This window comes from Gadus macrocephalus, chromosome 21 (assembly GCF_031168955.1).
Source record: "Gadus macrocephalus chromosome 21, ASM3116895v1".
In the NCBI taxonomy this organism is placed as follows: domain Eukaryota; kingdom Metazoa; phylum Chordata; class Actinopteri; order Gadiformes; family Gadidae; genus Gadus; species Gadus macrocephalus.
The window spans coordinates 13,784,103-13,798,822 of NC_082402.1; the positions used below are offsets into that span (position 1 = coordinate 13,784,103).

The 14,720-nt window shown below is 43.6% G+C and overlaps 1 protein-coding gene and 2 non-coding genes across 3 annotated transcripts in view; 2 read left to right on the top strand and 1 right to left on the bottom strand.

Moving 5' to 3' along the window:
- The window catches only part of LOC132450252 (pleckstrin homology domain-containing family G member 3-like), a 31,676-nt gene extending 20,704 nt beyond the window's left edge, over nucleotides 1–10,972 (bottom strand). Inside the window, exons 1-2 of the mRNA XM_060042329.1 lie at nucleotides 10,658–10,972; nucleotides 5,676–5,742 (exon numbers count right to left, since the gene is read on the bottom strand). Of these exons, the coding sequence (XP_059898312.1) occupies nucleotides 5,676–5,724 (49 nt within the window). The 5' untranslated portion in view covers nucleotides 5,725–5,742; nucleotides 10,658–10,972. The remainder of the gene's footprint in view (nucleotides 1–5,675; nucleotides 5,743–10,657) is intronic.
- Nucleotides 3,428–3,500, top strand: trnav-aac (transfer RNA valine (anticodon AAC)). Its single transcript has one exon. It is a non-coding gene; the product is annotated as a tRNA-Val (tRNA).
- Nucleotides 4,152–4,224, top strand: trnav-cac (transfer RNA valine (anticodon CAC)). Its single transcript has one exon. It is a non-coding gene; the product is annotated as a tRNA-Val (tRNA).
- Nucleotides 10,973–14,720: the final 3,748 nt, after the last annotated feature.

Consider the following 14,720-nt stretch of genomic DNA (forward strand, 5'->3'; position numbering starts at 1 on the left):
AACGTGGACATCACATCCAGTTCCATCCCATCATGTATCACAATCTTCGTCACACCTCCACCTAGTCCCTTCAGTTCAAACAATCTCCCGTTCAATTCACACACTGTCACACCTCCATCCTCAACTCCACCATCTACAAACACCTTGATCTCCTACCCCATCCACATTCACACCACCATTTCACCTCTATCATATCTAGACCATCGCATTCAAACTATCACATCCACACCCTCGCATCCACACCATCAAATCCATCCCATCACATCCACCTCCATGCTGTCCCCTCTCACCTTCCCCTCTGTCGCTTCCAAACCATCCCTTGCACTGTCATACCCACTTATATAAATCCACAGTCACATCCAAAGCATCATATCCACATCCACCTATATCCCAAACACTATCACGTCCACCTCTATCGCATCCACGCCGCCACAGTCACCTCTCTCGGCAACACTATCACATCCACACACTCATATCTAGGATATCACGTCCACCATCACAGCCATACTATCACCTCCAAACCATCACATCCATTTCAATCAAATGATGATAGAGATGTGCTGCTTCCAAACCAAGCAGAGAGAAGGTAGGGAACGCTGCTTTCCCGGAACACCTGTGAAAGCAGTAGTTAATACCCTGGTTTGCCTATGGCATGACATCACAACACACGCCAGGGTTTCCATGGTAATTGAAGGGTCCAGGGAGCTGGTCAGGTGACCGAGATTAGACTTTGTTGCTAAAGTGAGAGCTTTGGAACCATCCACACGGTATCCCCCACCCAACCACCCCCACCTGATCGCTACTCAAACACACCTTCCTTTGCCATGTAAATCATAGAAGGCCCAACCCTAAACCATAACCAAACACCCCTCCTTCCCTCTCTATGTAAGGACATGTCATGCAGACGCAGGTATAACCCAACAGGTATCGCAGTACAGTGTGTGTAACATAGACCAAGTGACTCAAGTTTAATACAGCATTTGTATTTTAGTGTTAGTATGGTACAGTTAATTATTAATAGAACAGCGTTCTAATTGTAGTGCAGCACGTTTACAGTACTGCAGTAATACTCTACACATTTAGCTGTACTGTAAATATACCTTACACACATTCAAAGCCACTGAGTATAATCTAAGAGATGTCAGTCAGAGCTAATCGTGTTCCCTACCAGAGAATGTGTCCCTCCTCCTTGATCCAGTCTTTCAGGATTCCCTCGTTGTTGGTGAAGAGGTATCCACCTGTCGCTCTCACAGTCCTCTCTAGTGTGTCAGCCTGTCTGCTGCTCTGTCTGTTTACTTCACTATCTGCCACTGGGAGAGGGAACTTTGATCCAATTATAACGGCTCTACAGGAGGACTGTAATGTCTCCCCCTCTTGGACAACCAGCAGTACTGCATCCTGAGGGACGGCACAAGCTACATCCACATAAATCCATGAGGTTTTGAGGCCCCGTTGTGCCTTCCTACCTGGCTGCTCCACTCAGCTCGCTGGGTACCTTTCAGCACCAGGAGTCCCCTCTACCAGGACGACCAGGCAGGGGGAAGCTCCAGCCCTGCCTCAAGTCTTCATTTTCCATGAGCACTTTTGACCGTGCCGAGTCGTAGCGTAAGATACAATGAACTGTGTGTTATTTTGTCTGTAAAGCATAGACATGCACGCTGAGTACGGCTCAATTTGTTATTATTTGTTCGTTCCTATAACTACCGTATATAGGAATTCAAAAGGGTAATGAGGTTTAGATGGAAGCACATCACGTTGATTTTGGTTTGACGACAACAAAATGGCTTAAAATAGTACAGATTTATTTCAGATTAGTCTAGGTCCACAGACATTGGACAATATTTCACACCAATAGCTTGCTGATTTTTTTTCCCTTGGCACTGGCCCTCTGGGAAATATGTGTGAAACACTGTCCAATGTTTAAAACAAGACTAATCTCAAATAAATCGGCTTCCAATGAGCTACTGAGATTAAGAAGCATAAAAGGGGGACCACCCGACGTCCAACTGATTTCATCATTGCGGATATCATTGTGCGGTAGGCTATAATGTAAAACAAAGGCTACTAAGTGTGTGTGTTGTTGTGTCGTCGGCTCCGGACAAGTGCATCATGAGTTGGGACACACCTTCAAGCGGGAACACCTTCTAACCGGGGAAGTAAAGCATAGTGGCAAACTGCCAGTGAGAGGAGTGACATCTTCCAGAAGGAGCAAGAAGGACAGGGGCAGGCAGACTTTCAAGTCTGATCCATCCAGTGGGCGGGCCTTACCCCAGATCTGACGTCTCAGACGTATTCATGTGATTCATATGCAAATACATATTTTCACATTGATTTCACATTGAGTGACAGTTAACCATATCGATAAGAGGATAAAAGGCATTTCATTGCCTTCACAATATGCATATACGTTGTTGACATTGATTTCAGTGGGTGACAGTTGAAAGCATCACATCATCAGCCTGGGGCTGATTACCAGTTGTCCTTTGAAGGAGAATTCATTTTCATGCATAAATATATACATAGGTTGATGGATGATGGGACCTGTGTGAGAAGCTCAGGGAGATGTTGCAAATGGTGTGCTGAAGGCCTCTCTCTTGCTCTATCTAATTAGCATTATTACTTTATATCTTTATTATCAAGTGAGTAGTGCAAACAACAGATATACAACAACTTTACGACTATAAAAAGGAATCAATCATCAAAATAACACAAAATGGATAAAGCTTGAGTAAAGCTCAATATGCTTCCCATTTAAATTAATACTGTTAAACAACAATCAGGAAGAACAGCAAGTAGGCCTATTGTGTATGTATGTCAACTAACTTTAAGCTATTTGTCTTATTTCCAGCACTAGCGGTGACAGGAACTGGAAATGCAAAAAAGTGCCCCCAATTTACTTACGGGTAGCCAACAATATATGACACCCGTAGAGTAAAACACAGTAGAGTACATCAAAAGCACCATAGAGAGTGTAAAAAGTGTCCTCTCCTGCACAAAAGGTCCCTGGTTCGAGACTGTTTCAGAGTGTGTAGTTATCTTGTCACCTCCCACATTAAGGCCCCCGGTTCGAAGCCGGCCGGAAATAGCAACATGGTTTTGACTTTGCCCGTTTCTGGTCTGGGATCAATAAAGCTCTTAACCCTAGCCCTTATTTTTTGATCTGCTTTAACCTGTCTGTCTAGCCACCTAATGTCTAGCTAGCTGTCTGTTTGTCTGTCTTTTTACTAGCAAGCTGCCTGCCTGGCTAGTGACCCTTCTCTCTGTCTGCCTGTCCGCCTCTCTATCTGGCTGTGTATCTGCATAGCTAGCTGTATGTTTCTTTCGTCGTTTGTCGGTAAGTACATGTCTGACTTTCTGGCTTAATAGCTAGCTACTTTGCCAGCTTACTAGCTAGAAAATATGTAGCTTCAAAAACAATAGGCAGTAGGTTTCCGTAGTGTAGTGGTTATCACGTTCGCCTAACACGCGAAAGGTCCCCGGTTCGAGACCGGGCGGAAACATTGAATTTTATTATATATCTCCTGAATTGCTATTACTTCTTATCTTTCCTGTCTGCCAAGATAGCCTTACCTCTGTCTAGCCAGTTGTTAGTATGCATAACTAGGGATCTGGCACGCGCGCTCTCTCTCTCTCTCTCTCTCTCTCTCTCTCTCTCTCTCTCTCTCTCTCTCTCTCTCTCTCTCTCTCTCTCTCTCTCCCGTGTCTCTTTCTGCCTATAGCCAGCTGTCTGACTGCCTGCTTGTCTGTCTAGCCAGCTGTCTGTAAGTACATGTTTATTGACCTTCTTGAAAGCAAGCAAGATAGATGATGTAGTGTGTAGTGTTTATCAAATGAAAGGGCCCTGGTTTGAGATCGACATACTTATACTTACATCCTTATTTCTCCAAATTAAACAACAGTAATATATTATTTATTACTTTACCCGTCTGTCTGGCTAGCCAGCCATCTCTGTCTGTCATGCTTCCTAGCTAGCTAGCTTTCTGTCTGGCTAGCTACCTAGCTCGCTGTCTGTCTCCTAGATAGCCGTCTGTCTGCCTCGCTACCTTTCTGTCTGTCGGCCTAGCTAGCTGTCTTCCAGCCTAGTGTGCTATCTATCCATTTGTAGATAAAGTTCTGTAGGGGTAGCTAAAGTGTGACGGCTTGATCAGCAGGTTTCCGTAGTGTAGTGGTTATCACGTTCGCCTCACACGCGAAAGGTCCCCGGTTCGAAACCGGGCGGAAACATTTGTTTAATGTGTTTATATTTGTTATTATCTTATCTATAATTTACTATTACATTGTCTTATCTTACCTGTCAGTCTGTTTATCTACCTGTATGTCCCTATAATATATACTTAAGCAACTCCTCTATATCTTCCAGTCTCTGATGAATTATTCAGGTTTACATTATGAATGTTTAGTTTTTCTTCATTGATTTTGTGTGCCTGTGTGTGTGTGTGCGTTTGTTTTTTTGGTTTGTGAGTGTGTCTGTACGTCTGTGTCTCTGCGTACGTTTCAGCATTACTCAATAGCTCTATTTTGTTCATTTTTGCCAATTTGCCTATTTGTAAATAGTTCATGGGAAAAAGAAATGCAATAAGGTTACAGTAATAAAATTGATCATAATAGTAATACAAGTAATATAAAGTGTTGGAATTTCATTTAGTGAAACAGTTAAGAGGTTCATACCATATTTGACCACCTGGGGATGGTAGAAATTTCTCTCTCTCTCTCTCTCTCTCTCTCTCTCTCTCTCACACACACACACACACACACACACACACACACACACACACACACACACACACACACACACACACACACACACACACACACACACACTCTCCCTCTCCTCTGGTAACCCTTGAGGAGTGCACACCACAATTGCACAAACCAGTAAAAAACAGGAATTCCCATCTGGGATAACACAGGCTCAGTAGGAGACAATTCTCACATGCTAGCACATAGCACATGTGCCCCCCCCCCCCCCCCCTTTGTGCATCTTATCATGGCTACATGCTAGATTATGTAGCCTAGCTATTCCTCGGTGGTACACAGTCCAGCGAGCATAATGCAGGCTATTGTGAAGAAAGAGGTTTCTAGCGGGATGGTTGGGGTGGTTTGGGGGGATTAACAGCAACAAGAGCTAAACCCAAAGAGAGGGCATCACACTATGCAACAATCACCCCACTGTTCACTTCATAGACAGTACCACTGGACCGTAGCGGTGAAGCTATCGTCTGTCTCTGGGGAGCTAGCATCTGCATTGACTAGCTAGTATCTGTGTTGGCTACCTTGCCCTTGCAGGTGCTTGCAATGACACTCTTGGCCTGCTGGCATGTGCTAGCTGGTGTTTCCATTGGCTAGTTCCATGAACACGCTGGAGAATCTAACATAACCCAAGAAAAACATAATCCTGCGGTACAAATTATAATTGTTGTTCTGGATCATTCTACCAACTTTGTCCAGCAGATAGAAAGAAATAGACCCATATAGAATGGATAGAACTAGACATACAGAACATAAAACACACACGACATACACTAGCTTGGGTTTGATGCAGCTGCTAATCAAACTGATACATTGTTCAATAAAAGACTTAAAGGACTGTGTATTGTATATATATTAATCTGTATTGATATATGTAGTATCGGAAGACGACTAGCAGATTCAGATTCATATCAGGCTCATCCTACCTTCATCCATGGGGGCTTCATGGAAGGAGCCTCTGGATCCTTCTGGCATGGCACAGGGCCTCAGGGTCTGGGGAGACAGAACAGGAGTCAGTGAAGAGGACCAAGAGGACCTGACGACCACACCCAGCATGTCTCTACGCAGCCAGAGAGGGAGGGAGGTGTGCCTCCTCCTGATATCAAATCAGAATTGGAAACAAAAAAGCATGTTCATCATTTTTCACGACGATCGATCGTATGTACATCTGGGGGCCGGCCTTCAAGTAAGATCTCTCTATTGATTAGCCAGCCGATCTCAGTGTGGCGGTAAGTTTTGTGGTCTATACTTATCTCCGGGTCTACACTTGTCTCAGCCTGCAATGTTCCTTCTCTAGGAACCACAATATTTGATCAAGATACAACAAAGATAGAACAGAAAATGTGTTGCTTAATGTTACATGAACAGCTAGAACTATTAACTATCTGACTTGCATTCTAACTAGTTCATGTTTATGTCCGTCTCCATCAGAATCACAAATGACACCTTATATTTAAGCAGTCAAGGTATTTCAGCCATCAAACACCAATGTAGTGTTATGGTGTGTAATGTGATATTTCACATTATGCATGGTCATTTGTAGAGAAATATGTGTTTCCATGTGAAGAAATAGGGTGAGCCTCAGGCATGTTCTCAATCTCATCTAAAATAAAGTTCACCGTACTGCGTCGTCTCTTTGGTCAACCGAATATCCAACACCTGGACACCAACAAAACCAAGAGAGACTCTGTGAACATTAAGTGAAGTCAGCTGTTTGTAGCGGACACTGATAGCATCACTGAGTGACTTGTTTAACAATAACAAGACGCCCTTTCACTTTGTCATTAAGTCCTGCCAACTGGTGGATACCACACAACAGAACAAACAAGCGCTACCCGGATAAAACAACACTGATCGATCCATCGAGTCACTGATTGATCGCCTCAAAACCGATCAGTCACATCAGAGAACAGCAGACAGTGTTGAACCCGGCTGAGGTGGTGCCACACAGCACCGCCCAGACAACCTCTGAAACCACCAGACCAGTAAACCCAGTTTAAAAACGAGTTTGACCCCTGATTCCACCTCCTACGGGCCCTTCTCGCTGGGTTAACTTAATGCTAGGCTCAGGTAATGTCACTAAATCGAATACGATCAAATCTAATCTGATCTTATCTGCTGCTCAGGTGGTCCCATTGGATACCTGGTTATTAAGGCTAGGGGACAGACCGTGCTCCATCAGGGGGCCAACTAGGGGTCGGGGGCCGGGGGTTCTAATGGAACTCTGTTTCTTCGCTCTCAAGCCAATCCAGAGGTCCGAGAGGAGTATTGTCCCCCTGACACACCTGCGTCTCTAGTACATCATATAGCCCGGTTGGATGTAGCTTTTTTGTGCTGGCTTTGGTAAAATAAATGTATTCCTCTACCTTCTTATACCTCTGTCTTTCTCTTTCAATTTTTTGACTTTTATTCACTTTAATGTTTGTCCTTTAAGGCAGACACAGTATTTATTTACAATATAAAAGTTGGAATAAAGTGATAATAGAATAAAAAAAGCTGTCAACTAAGAATTTGATTGCAATACATTTGTATTCACCGTGTTATATGCACAGTAATAATACATTGAAATGTGATTCCTGCCTATGTAAAGCACTGGGAATGGGCTTTGTGTTTCAGGGCACTGTTCAAACGGGCCTTGCCCTGCCTATACAAGCCTTCTACAGGCTTGTTTAACTTGATGAAGACCGACCTCATTCTAGTTTATATTGCTCAGGGAAAAAAACAATACACCAACAGATTCCAACTAATAAGTTATACCTGAAGGCACATATTGCTGATAAAGGGCTGGCACCAAACGGGATGGACAGGGGAATTCCGACTATCAATGTTTTGGTTTATGATCGTGTGTCTTGTATAAACTCAGGCCACGTCTGAAGGTCATCTATCAGAGATAACGTGACCTGAAGAACATAAACACAAACTGCAGCGTTTGGAAACAACAAGGGGACTTATACCACCTGTGAATAGAAGAATATATACTCAACAAGAATAATATATTGCTAAAGATTACTAGCATTATATAATCCTAAACATTACTATCATAATCAAACCGTTAACAGTACTATCTTGTTGTGATGCTACATGGTTAGGCCATTTCACTTAGTGCACCACTTTCACAACGGTAACTGAAAAGGACGCTTCCTAGTTAGGTTACAGCAGTGCTATTCAACTTCACCTGCAAGTGAGCCAAACTGGAAAATCACTTCAGCATGGGGGCTGAGCAAAGTTCTTTGTCAACAAAAGGCTACTACAGATGACCCTCCTAGAGTAGCACCACAGACGTATTCCTACAAGCGATGTTATTCTATTTATTTTCATGCAGAAGAATGTGCGAAAGCAAAATGTTCTTCCAAACCAAGCAAGTTAACAAAGGGTAGTTTTAAAAAAACAACCACATCCATTAATGTGTAATAGTAGGTTAATAATTAAATCAAAAAAGTACTTCTGTTAATAATACCTTCAGAAATTGTGCCAAGTTCTCAAAAGGTAGTCTTAAAATAGGGCCATATCCATGAATGTGTATTACAATATAAAAACACAGTAACCAGCAGAATTTATGTAGGCCTGTTTAAAATCAAAACACACTAACCAGCAGACTAACAATAAGTAAGCCGGTTTAAAATAACATCAAACTAGTGTGTCCTGAAATTAAATAAACACCAAAATATGTGGTGTTTCCTCACTTCTTTCCCTCTCCTCTCTCCCTCCCTTCACCCCTTCTGCCCTCTGCCAACCCCCTCCCATTCTCTCTCCCACTCAATCCTCCCCCCTGTGTGTCTCTTTCTTTCTTTATTCTTTCTTTCACTCTCTCACCCTCTCTCTCTCTCTCCCATCCCTCCCTCTCTCCACCCCCTACTTCCTCTCCCTCTCTCCTATCTGGAGTTAAACTGTTTCCCTCGTGTTTGCTCAACTAGCATTGCGATGTACTCCTGAATCGGTTCCACCACAACAGCTATCAAACATCTGCTCTCAGCAGAGCTCTGCCCATTTGAGTCAGTGAGAGAAGTAACACTGTCTATATTTTACTATGTCAACATAGTTCGCCTCATATGAAGTGAGGGCAATTCTGAGACACTGGTGCAGCTTGCTATTAGTCCCAGAACAGAATGCACTAGTTTTAACGGCTTACATCTGAGAAAAGCTTTATTAAAATGTGCAAGTAGATCCAAACATTGTCAATATTATCAAAGCCAATTTACTTAGTCTTGACTAATATTGACCTACTTGATAGATCAGAAGAAAGACCTTGTTCTATAACGAGAAGGCTTCCTGTAACCGGATGTCCCCTCACTATTGAGAGACAGCTTTTCTGTTCGGATTGTTTTTAAGCAGCATGTTCGACTGCACTATTCAAATAAAATCAGCACAGTTTGAGCCAATCACATTGCTAGATCTAGACTTCCATCAAACGGTCATTTCCTGTCTGAGCGGAAAGTGAGGCTGCCTCAAGAGGTGGTCCTCGAGCAATCCTATTATAAGGTTTGACACACACACACACACACACACACACACACACACACAATTCATTTCACTCAAGTTCTCCAACCAGTTATCAAGGTAAATAAGGGCAAAATGCTGTGTAGAGACAGTAAATATTCATATTGACATGAAACACCAACCAGTATAAACTATTTATCGGGACATTAACAGGACAGTACAGTGATTATTACGATAGTGGAGGACACTAGTGTTAATCAGGACATCAGCAGAACAGCAGGTAGTGTTTGGCAGGCCCCTAGAGGAACGTAGAAGGTGTTTATCAGGACATTAGCAGAACAGTATATAGTGTATATGAGAACATTAGCAGGACAGGAGATAAGATAGTGTTGAAATCTATTAGGAAGCAGACAGCATGGAGGACTTCAGTTCATGGGAACACAGACCAGTGCTGGACATTGCTGGAATTTCAGAGAATCTTCTGCATTGCAAGACTCTTCCAAACCAACACACCTGACTGCTCTACACTGCCCTGCCCAAAGTACTCTGGACCAGTCCACAGCAAACTCTGTACCTTTCGGTTGGAGGTTCTTATGAGTTTATACTAATACATAAAGGCAGTAAATATAGGTTTGCTTGGTTGTAGAATATGGAAATGAGTCAAACTTAATCCATCCTAGAACACACCGTATACTGTTCACTATCTTAAAACATGACGCTAAAAAGGTAATCTTTATCATTTATTATAAAAACAATGAAGACAGTTGGTGTGTGGTCATAGCATTGTCTCCCGTGTATGAACATTTGTACTTAGTGAATATAATAACGCTCGAGGAACTGGCGAAACTAGCATTGACACTTGACACACAGTCCGGCCCCGTCACCATGACAACCAGCTCACAGGTAGGCCAGTGACGGCGGGCCAATCACAGTCAGGCGGTGACGTCATTTATCGGCCCAAGCCAATGTTTTCATCATTTAAATATTTTATGATCATTGTTACAGCCCGGATAATGTTACTTATTACCGTTGTGAAACAGATGGGTTGGGGATGAGCCAAACAGATGGGGGTAGGGAGGGGGGGGCGGGGGTATCTACTGGTCTATTCTGACATAGCGTAGGCCTAGTGTCAATCACAGCAACTAAACACTTAACTTAACCACAGAAACAATACAATCCCAAACCGTTAAACAATCGAGTTGGAAAAGAATAACTGTTTTATTTGAATGTATCGCCCCAAGAAAACTTTCTAGTCCTCTCAAGTTTAGTACCTCGGCCGTAATCCTAAATCCGAACACCTTCTTAATTCACATTAACAGGACGCTTTTCCGAACCACTATCCTCTACCGTAGTTAGAGGATAGTGTCAGTCATTGTTGTAACTTGATAAAAAAGAACTTAAAACAGCACACATCGTCCTGAAAAAGTCCCTGACTCTGTCGGGGCTTCAAAATACAGGCTGAAACACTTACCTCATTCACTTCCACACGTGTACCGACCGCAAGACGAGTCTTTAATTCGGTAGTTTACAATCGTATGTTTTATTTAGATTCCGTCTTGAAGGACTAACGTCTGCAGAACTGTGGAGGATGTCGGGTCGGGTGGGTGAGCCGGCGGGAGGCGGGCGGGTTCTGCTGGGAGACAGGCGGGGACGGGCCGGAGGAGGAGCGTCTTGTTGTCAAAACGCCCATATGGCCGAGTTGTTCTTCAGCAAAGTAGTTTTTATTCTTTTTTTCCTATTGTTTAGCAAACAACAGCTTACACGGCGTCTTTCTGTACCATTTCGACGTTGAACGTCTTATGTCTGCAGGCCCCGCGGGAGCACACGTGTGTGTGTGTGTGTGTGTGTGTGTGTGTGTGTGTGTGTGTGTGTGTGTGTGTGTGTGTGTGTGTGTGTGTGTGTGTGTGTGTGTGTGTGTGTGTTCGTGTGTGTGTGTGTGTGTGTGTGCGCGCGCACGCGTGTGCTCTGCACCCTGCAACGAGCAGCACTACTGCAGATCCAGCAGCAGCAGGAAGGAAATGTGCAGGACGGTCTTATAGCGGTCTGTCGTAAGACACCACATTGTTGTGTTATGGTCAATCAATTCTAGATGCATGTTTTCTGTTCAACATTTAAATCCGCTCTGGGGTTATTGAAGATAGTTGTTGAGAAAATGCTACGTTCCGCTTTTCCCGGGACAGTCCTATATTTGGAGGCCTGGCCCGGCTGTACATGTCACCGTATATAACCTTGTTTTTTTTTAATTATCGAGTTACTCATTAATTTGAATTATCGCATGATAGACGGTGACACGACCTCGCTAAAAGGGGTATAGGCTTATATCGACTTTAATCCATAAGCAAGCATCATCTATCAAACAATATCAATACACTAAGGTATTGAAGCTTAAAAAACCTCATTGTGTACTGCCCATACAGACTATAATAAGCATTATAATGGGACACACTTGAACTAGGCCTATGTCCCATCTTTTCCATTTTGTAATAACATGAGATTTTTAGTTACACGTTGGACCGAACAAACTACAAAGTTCCCCGCTTTTCTTTACTTTAGCATCTATTTTGGTTTTCATTAGCACTTTGTATTTTATTGAATTGTTTCTTAGCCTTTGTTTCCCACTGCTGCTGGGCTGTTGTAACAAAGGATTTCCCCTCCGGAGGATTAATAACGTTCTCTATCGAATCTACCTAAAGGTTAAGGTGAACACGTGAAATGGTGTCAACAGAGAGAATGTGTGCATTAGTGTGATGAAAACAATGATCTCTCCAGTCCAGTACACCAGACCCGTCCGTACAGTAGGCATTCCTGAGCCATGGGTAGGCCTGGGACAGCATAGCGTGTCAGGTCATGTCTGCAGCCTGGTTATCTAAACCAGGCATCAGGACATACCTGCACCTCGATCGTCTCACCTTATTGTTTCTGTCAAGCACGAGTTTGCTGCTGCTCAAGACCAACTGAAGGTCTATTGGTAAATTAAGTTGGCTTAAAGTTGAACTCTATTCATTTCTTCAAGATACACAGTCATGGTAACTTAGGGTTGCATTGGTGACAACGGATCGTTGTTGTTTAGACACGTACTTACTGTGTTTGACTGGTATTGCCGATACGCACGAGGAGATCTGGCGACCTCTCGTGGCTGCAAACAGCATTTGTTTGAAATTATTACATGAGGGCTGGAAATACTTAAAGGGAAACTTCACCTATTTCCATTAAGCTTTGTATCGTTAGAAACCCACTCATATTTTTGAATCATCATTCCCTTATTTTCTGGAGAGACTGGAGAGATCCGTATCGATCTCCAACACTTCCTGTTTAAGATGACGCAATATGACGATTTTTGCGTAGAAGTAAATAGGAAGTGTAAGAGGGGAGGATTCTCGTAAGACTACAATCACTAGTCCCACCCCTCTATTGGGGGTGGGAACCACTGACGCTACAGACCTGTTAGAGCAGTGCCAGTGGGTGGGACTTCACCAGCAGAAACTAACATCCACAGCGTCTGAAGGTAAGCTAACAGAGGCTGTACAAGTACAATGGCGGAAGGTACTGGATCTGACATAGAAGATGGCACCATGCAAAAATTTCACCATTTCGAAAGAAATACAAACGAGGACTAATTCACTGAGGTCACCAACTAATACTCTTCACTAGAAATGGTGTGTGAAATGATTTTCAAGCAGTCTTGCGGTATCAGCTTGGTAGATGGAACAGCGAGGTATCCGATAGGCAGAGATCTAGATCAGCGGGAGTGGCCAGCGAAGCTGTGCATCGTGGTGCATGGTGGGAGTTGTTGTCTTCAATCCACAAGTGCCAAAAAGTCACTTTCTGCCTTTTCTCGGTCAAGACGGCACCAAATTTGAATTTTATTTTATCATTCGACTACATATAGGACCCAATTTCAATACTCTTTCAATACTCTCTAGGCATATTCATGCCTCGAAATGCTCCTTTAAATGTAAATATGAATGTATGTATTGTGAATATCTTAATATCTTATTAATATATGACAATTAACCCGTCTGTGCCCTGTTAATTTAATAACTAATTGTGAAATCCAAGGAAAATACAGATGCTTTCATAGTAAATTGGCTAATTCACAGAATGATTAATTAATACAGTATCCCCCAGTCGGTTCAACAGTAACTCCTCAGTAGTCACTGAATAACTGTCACTAATGGCGTGTTTCCACTGCAGGGTACGGTACGGTTCGGTTCGCAAAGGTGCGGTACGGATTGCGTTTCCACCACCAAAAGTGGGCGTGACCCGGACTGAGCCGTACTCGTTTTGCCCTCGTCTTCAGTACTCCTCCGTTGGGGTACTGAGATGCCTGAAAGAGTGCCGGAAAATTCGAGCTACACACCCCCTCCGTTGATTGGTCGACAGAATCGTCACTTCCGGGCGACGTGGGGATAAAAACAAACAAACGGTAGCCTCGAGGTATTAGTCTTTACAATGAACTTGTCGCGTAAAACGCTTGCTTGGGCGAACAAGGAGGTGGAGACGTTCCTCTGCATTCTTGGGGAGGAAGACGTGCGTTCAACTTTTCGAATTGTTTTTATTGAGCAGGCTACACTGTGTCGCGCTGCTATGATGTCACGATGTTTACGTAGCTGCCGCGGCGATTGACATCCGGCCTACCATAAAGGGTACTGTCGGCGGTGGAAACGCGACCTCGGACCTGAGCTGGGCTATACCGCCCCCTCCCTACCGGACTGAGGCGAACCGAACCGTACCGCACCCTGCAGTGGAAACGCGGCAATAGGGCCCCAGTTAGGGCTCCAGTTAGGGCCCCAGTTGTGGTTTATTTTGGAATTAACGGCCAGACTCTGGCCGTTCAGTTTAACGAATCTGCTTGCCTCATCTGTATTGTCAATAATATTCGACAACACAAAAGTAACATACCATATTATACTGATTTCCAGGGTTGTAATTCCCCTGGTGGCATTGTACGTTCTCCCCTCAATCCTCCCACCTATTGCCGTCTACACACATACGCATATATATATATAGATATATATACAATTTTAACGGTGTTAATTTTTTTTATCGCACGATTAACGCTCTTTTGGCTTGGCAAACGTTGTCGTTTTGTCCCCTGCTGTCTAGCAACAACTATAGTCACTTTAGAAAAACGACAACAATATACCGGATCTAGCTACTCTAGAAACAAAACAACAAGCACGCCGCACAAACTTGTTGGGGCAAGCGAGGATACGGGATGGTGAAAAACTTTTAAAAGGTGTGTGCGTGTTTGTTTGTGTGTACCTGAGTCTGTTCGAGCCTGCAGAGAGTTCAATGTTGTCATTAGCTGTTACGTCTTTCTGACCAATCGCAGTTCAAGGCCCACCTGGGCTGCACCACTTCGGGAGAGGCTGCTCAGTTACTCCCTTCTAGACAAAATCGACTTGGTTGCGACGTTGACAGTGTGTGAGTGTTGCGTCTGTTGAGAGGTTGCGGGTGCACAGCTCAGGCTGCCGGACGGCACTGCAAGGAACTTTTATAAACGCAATATTGTTATCCCGCAGTAATCAACC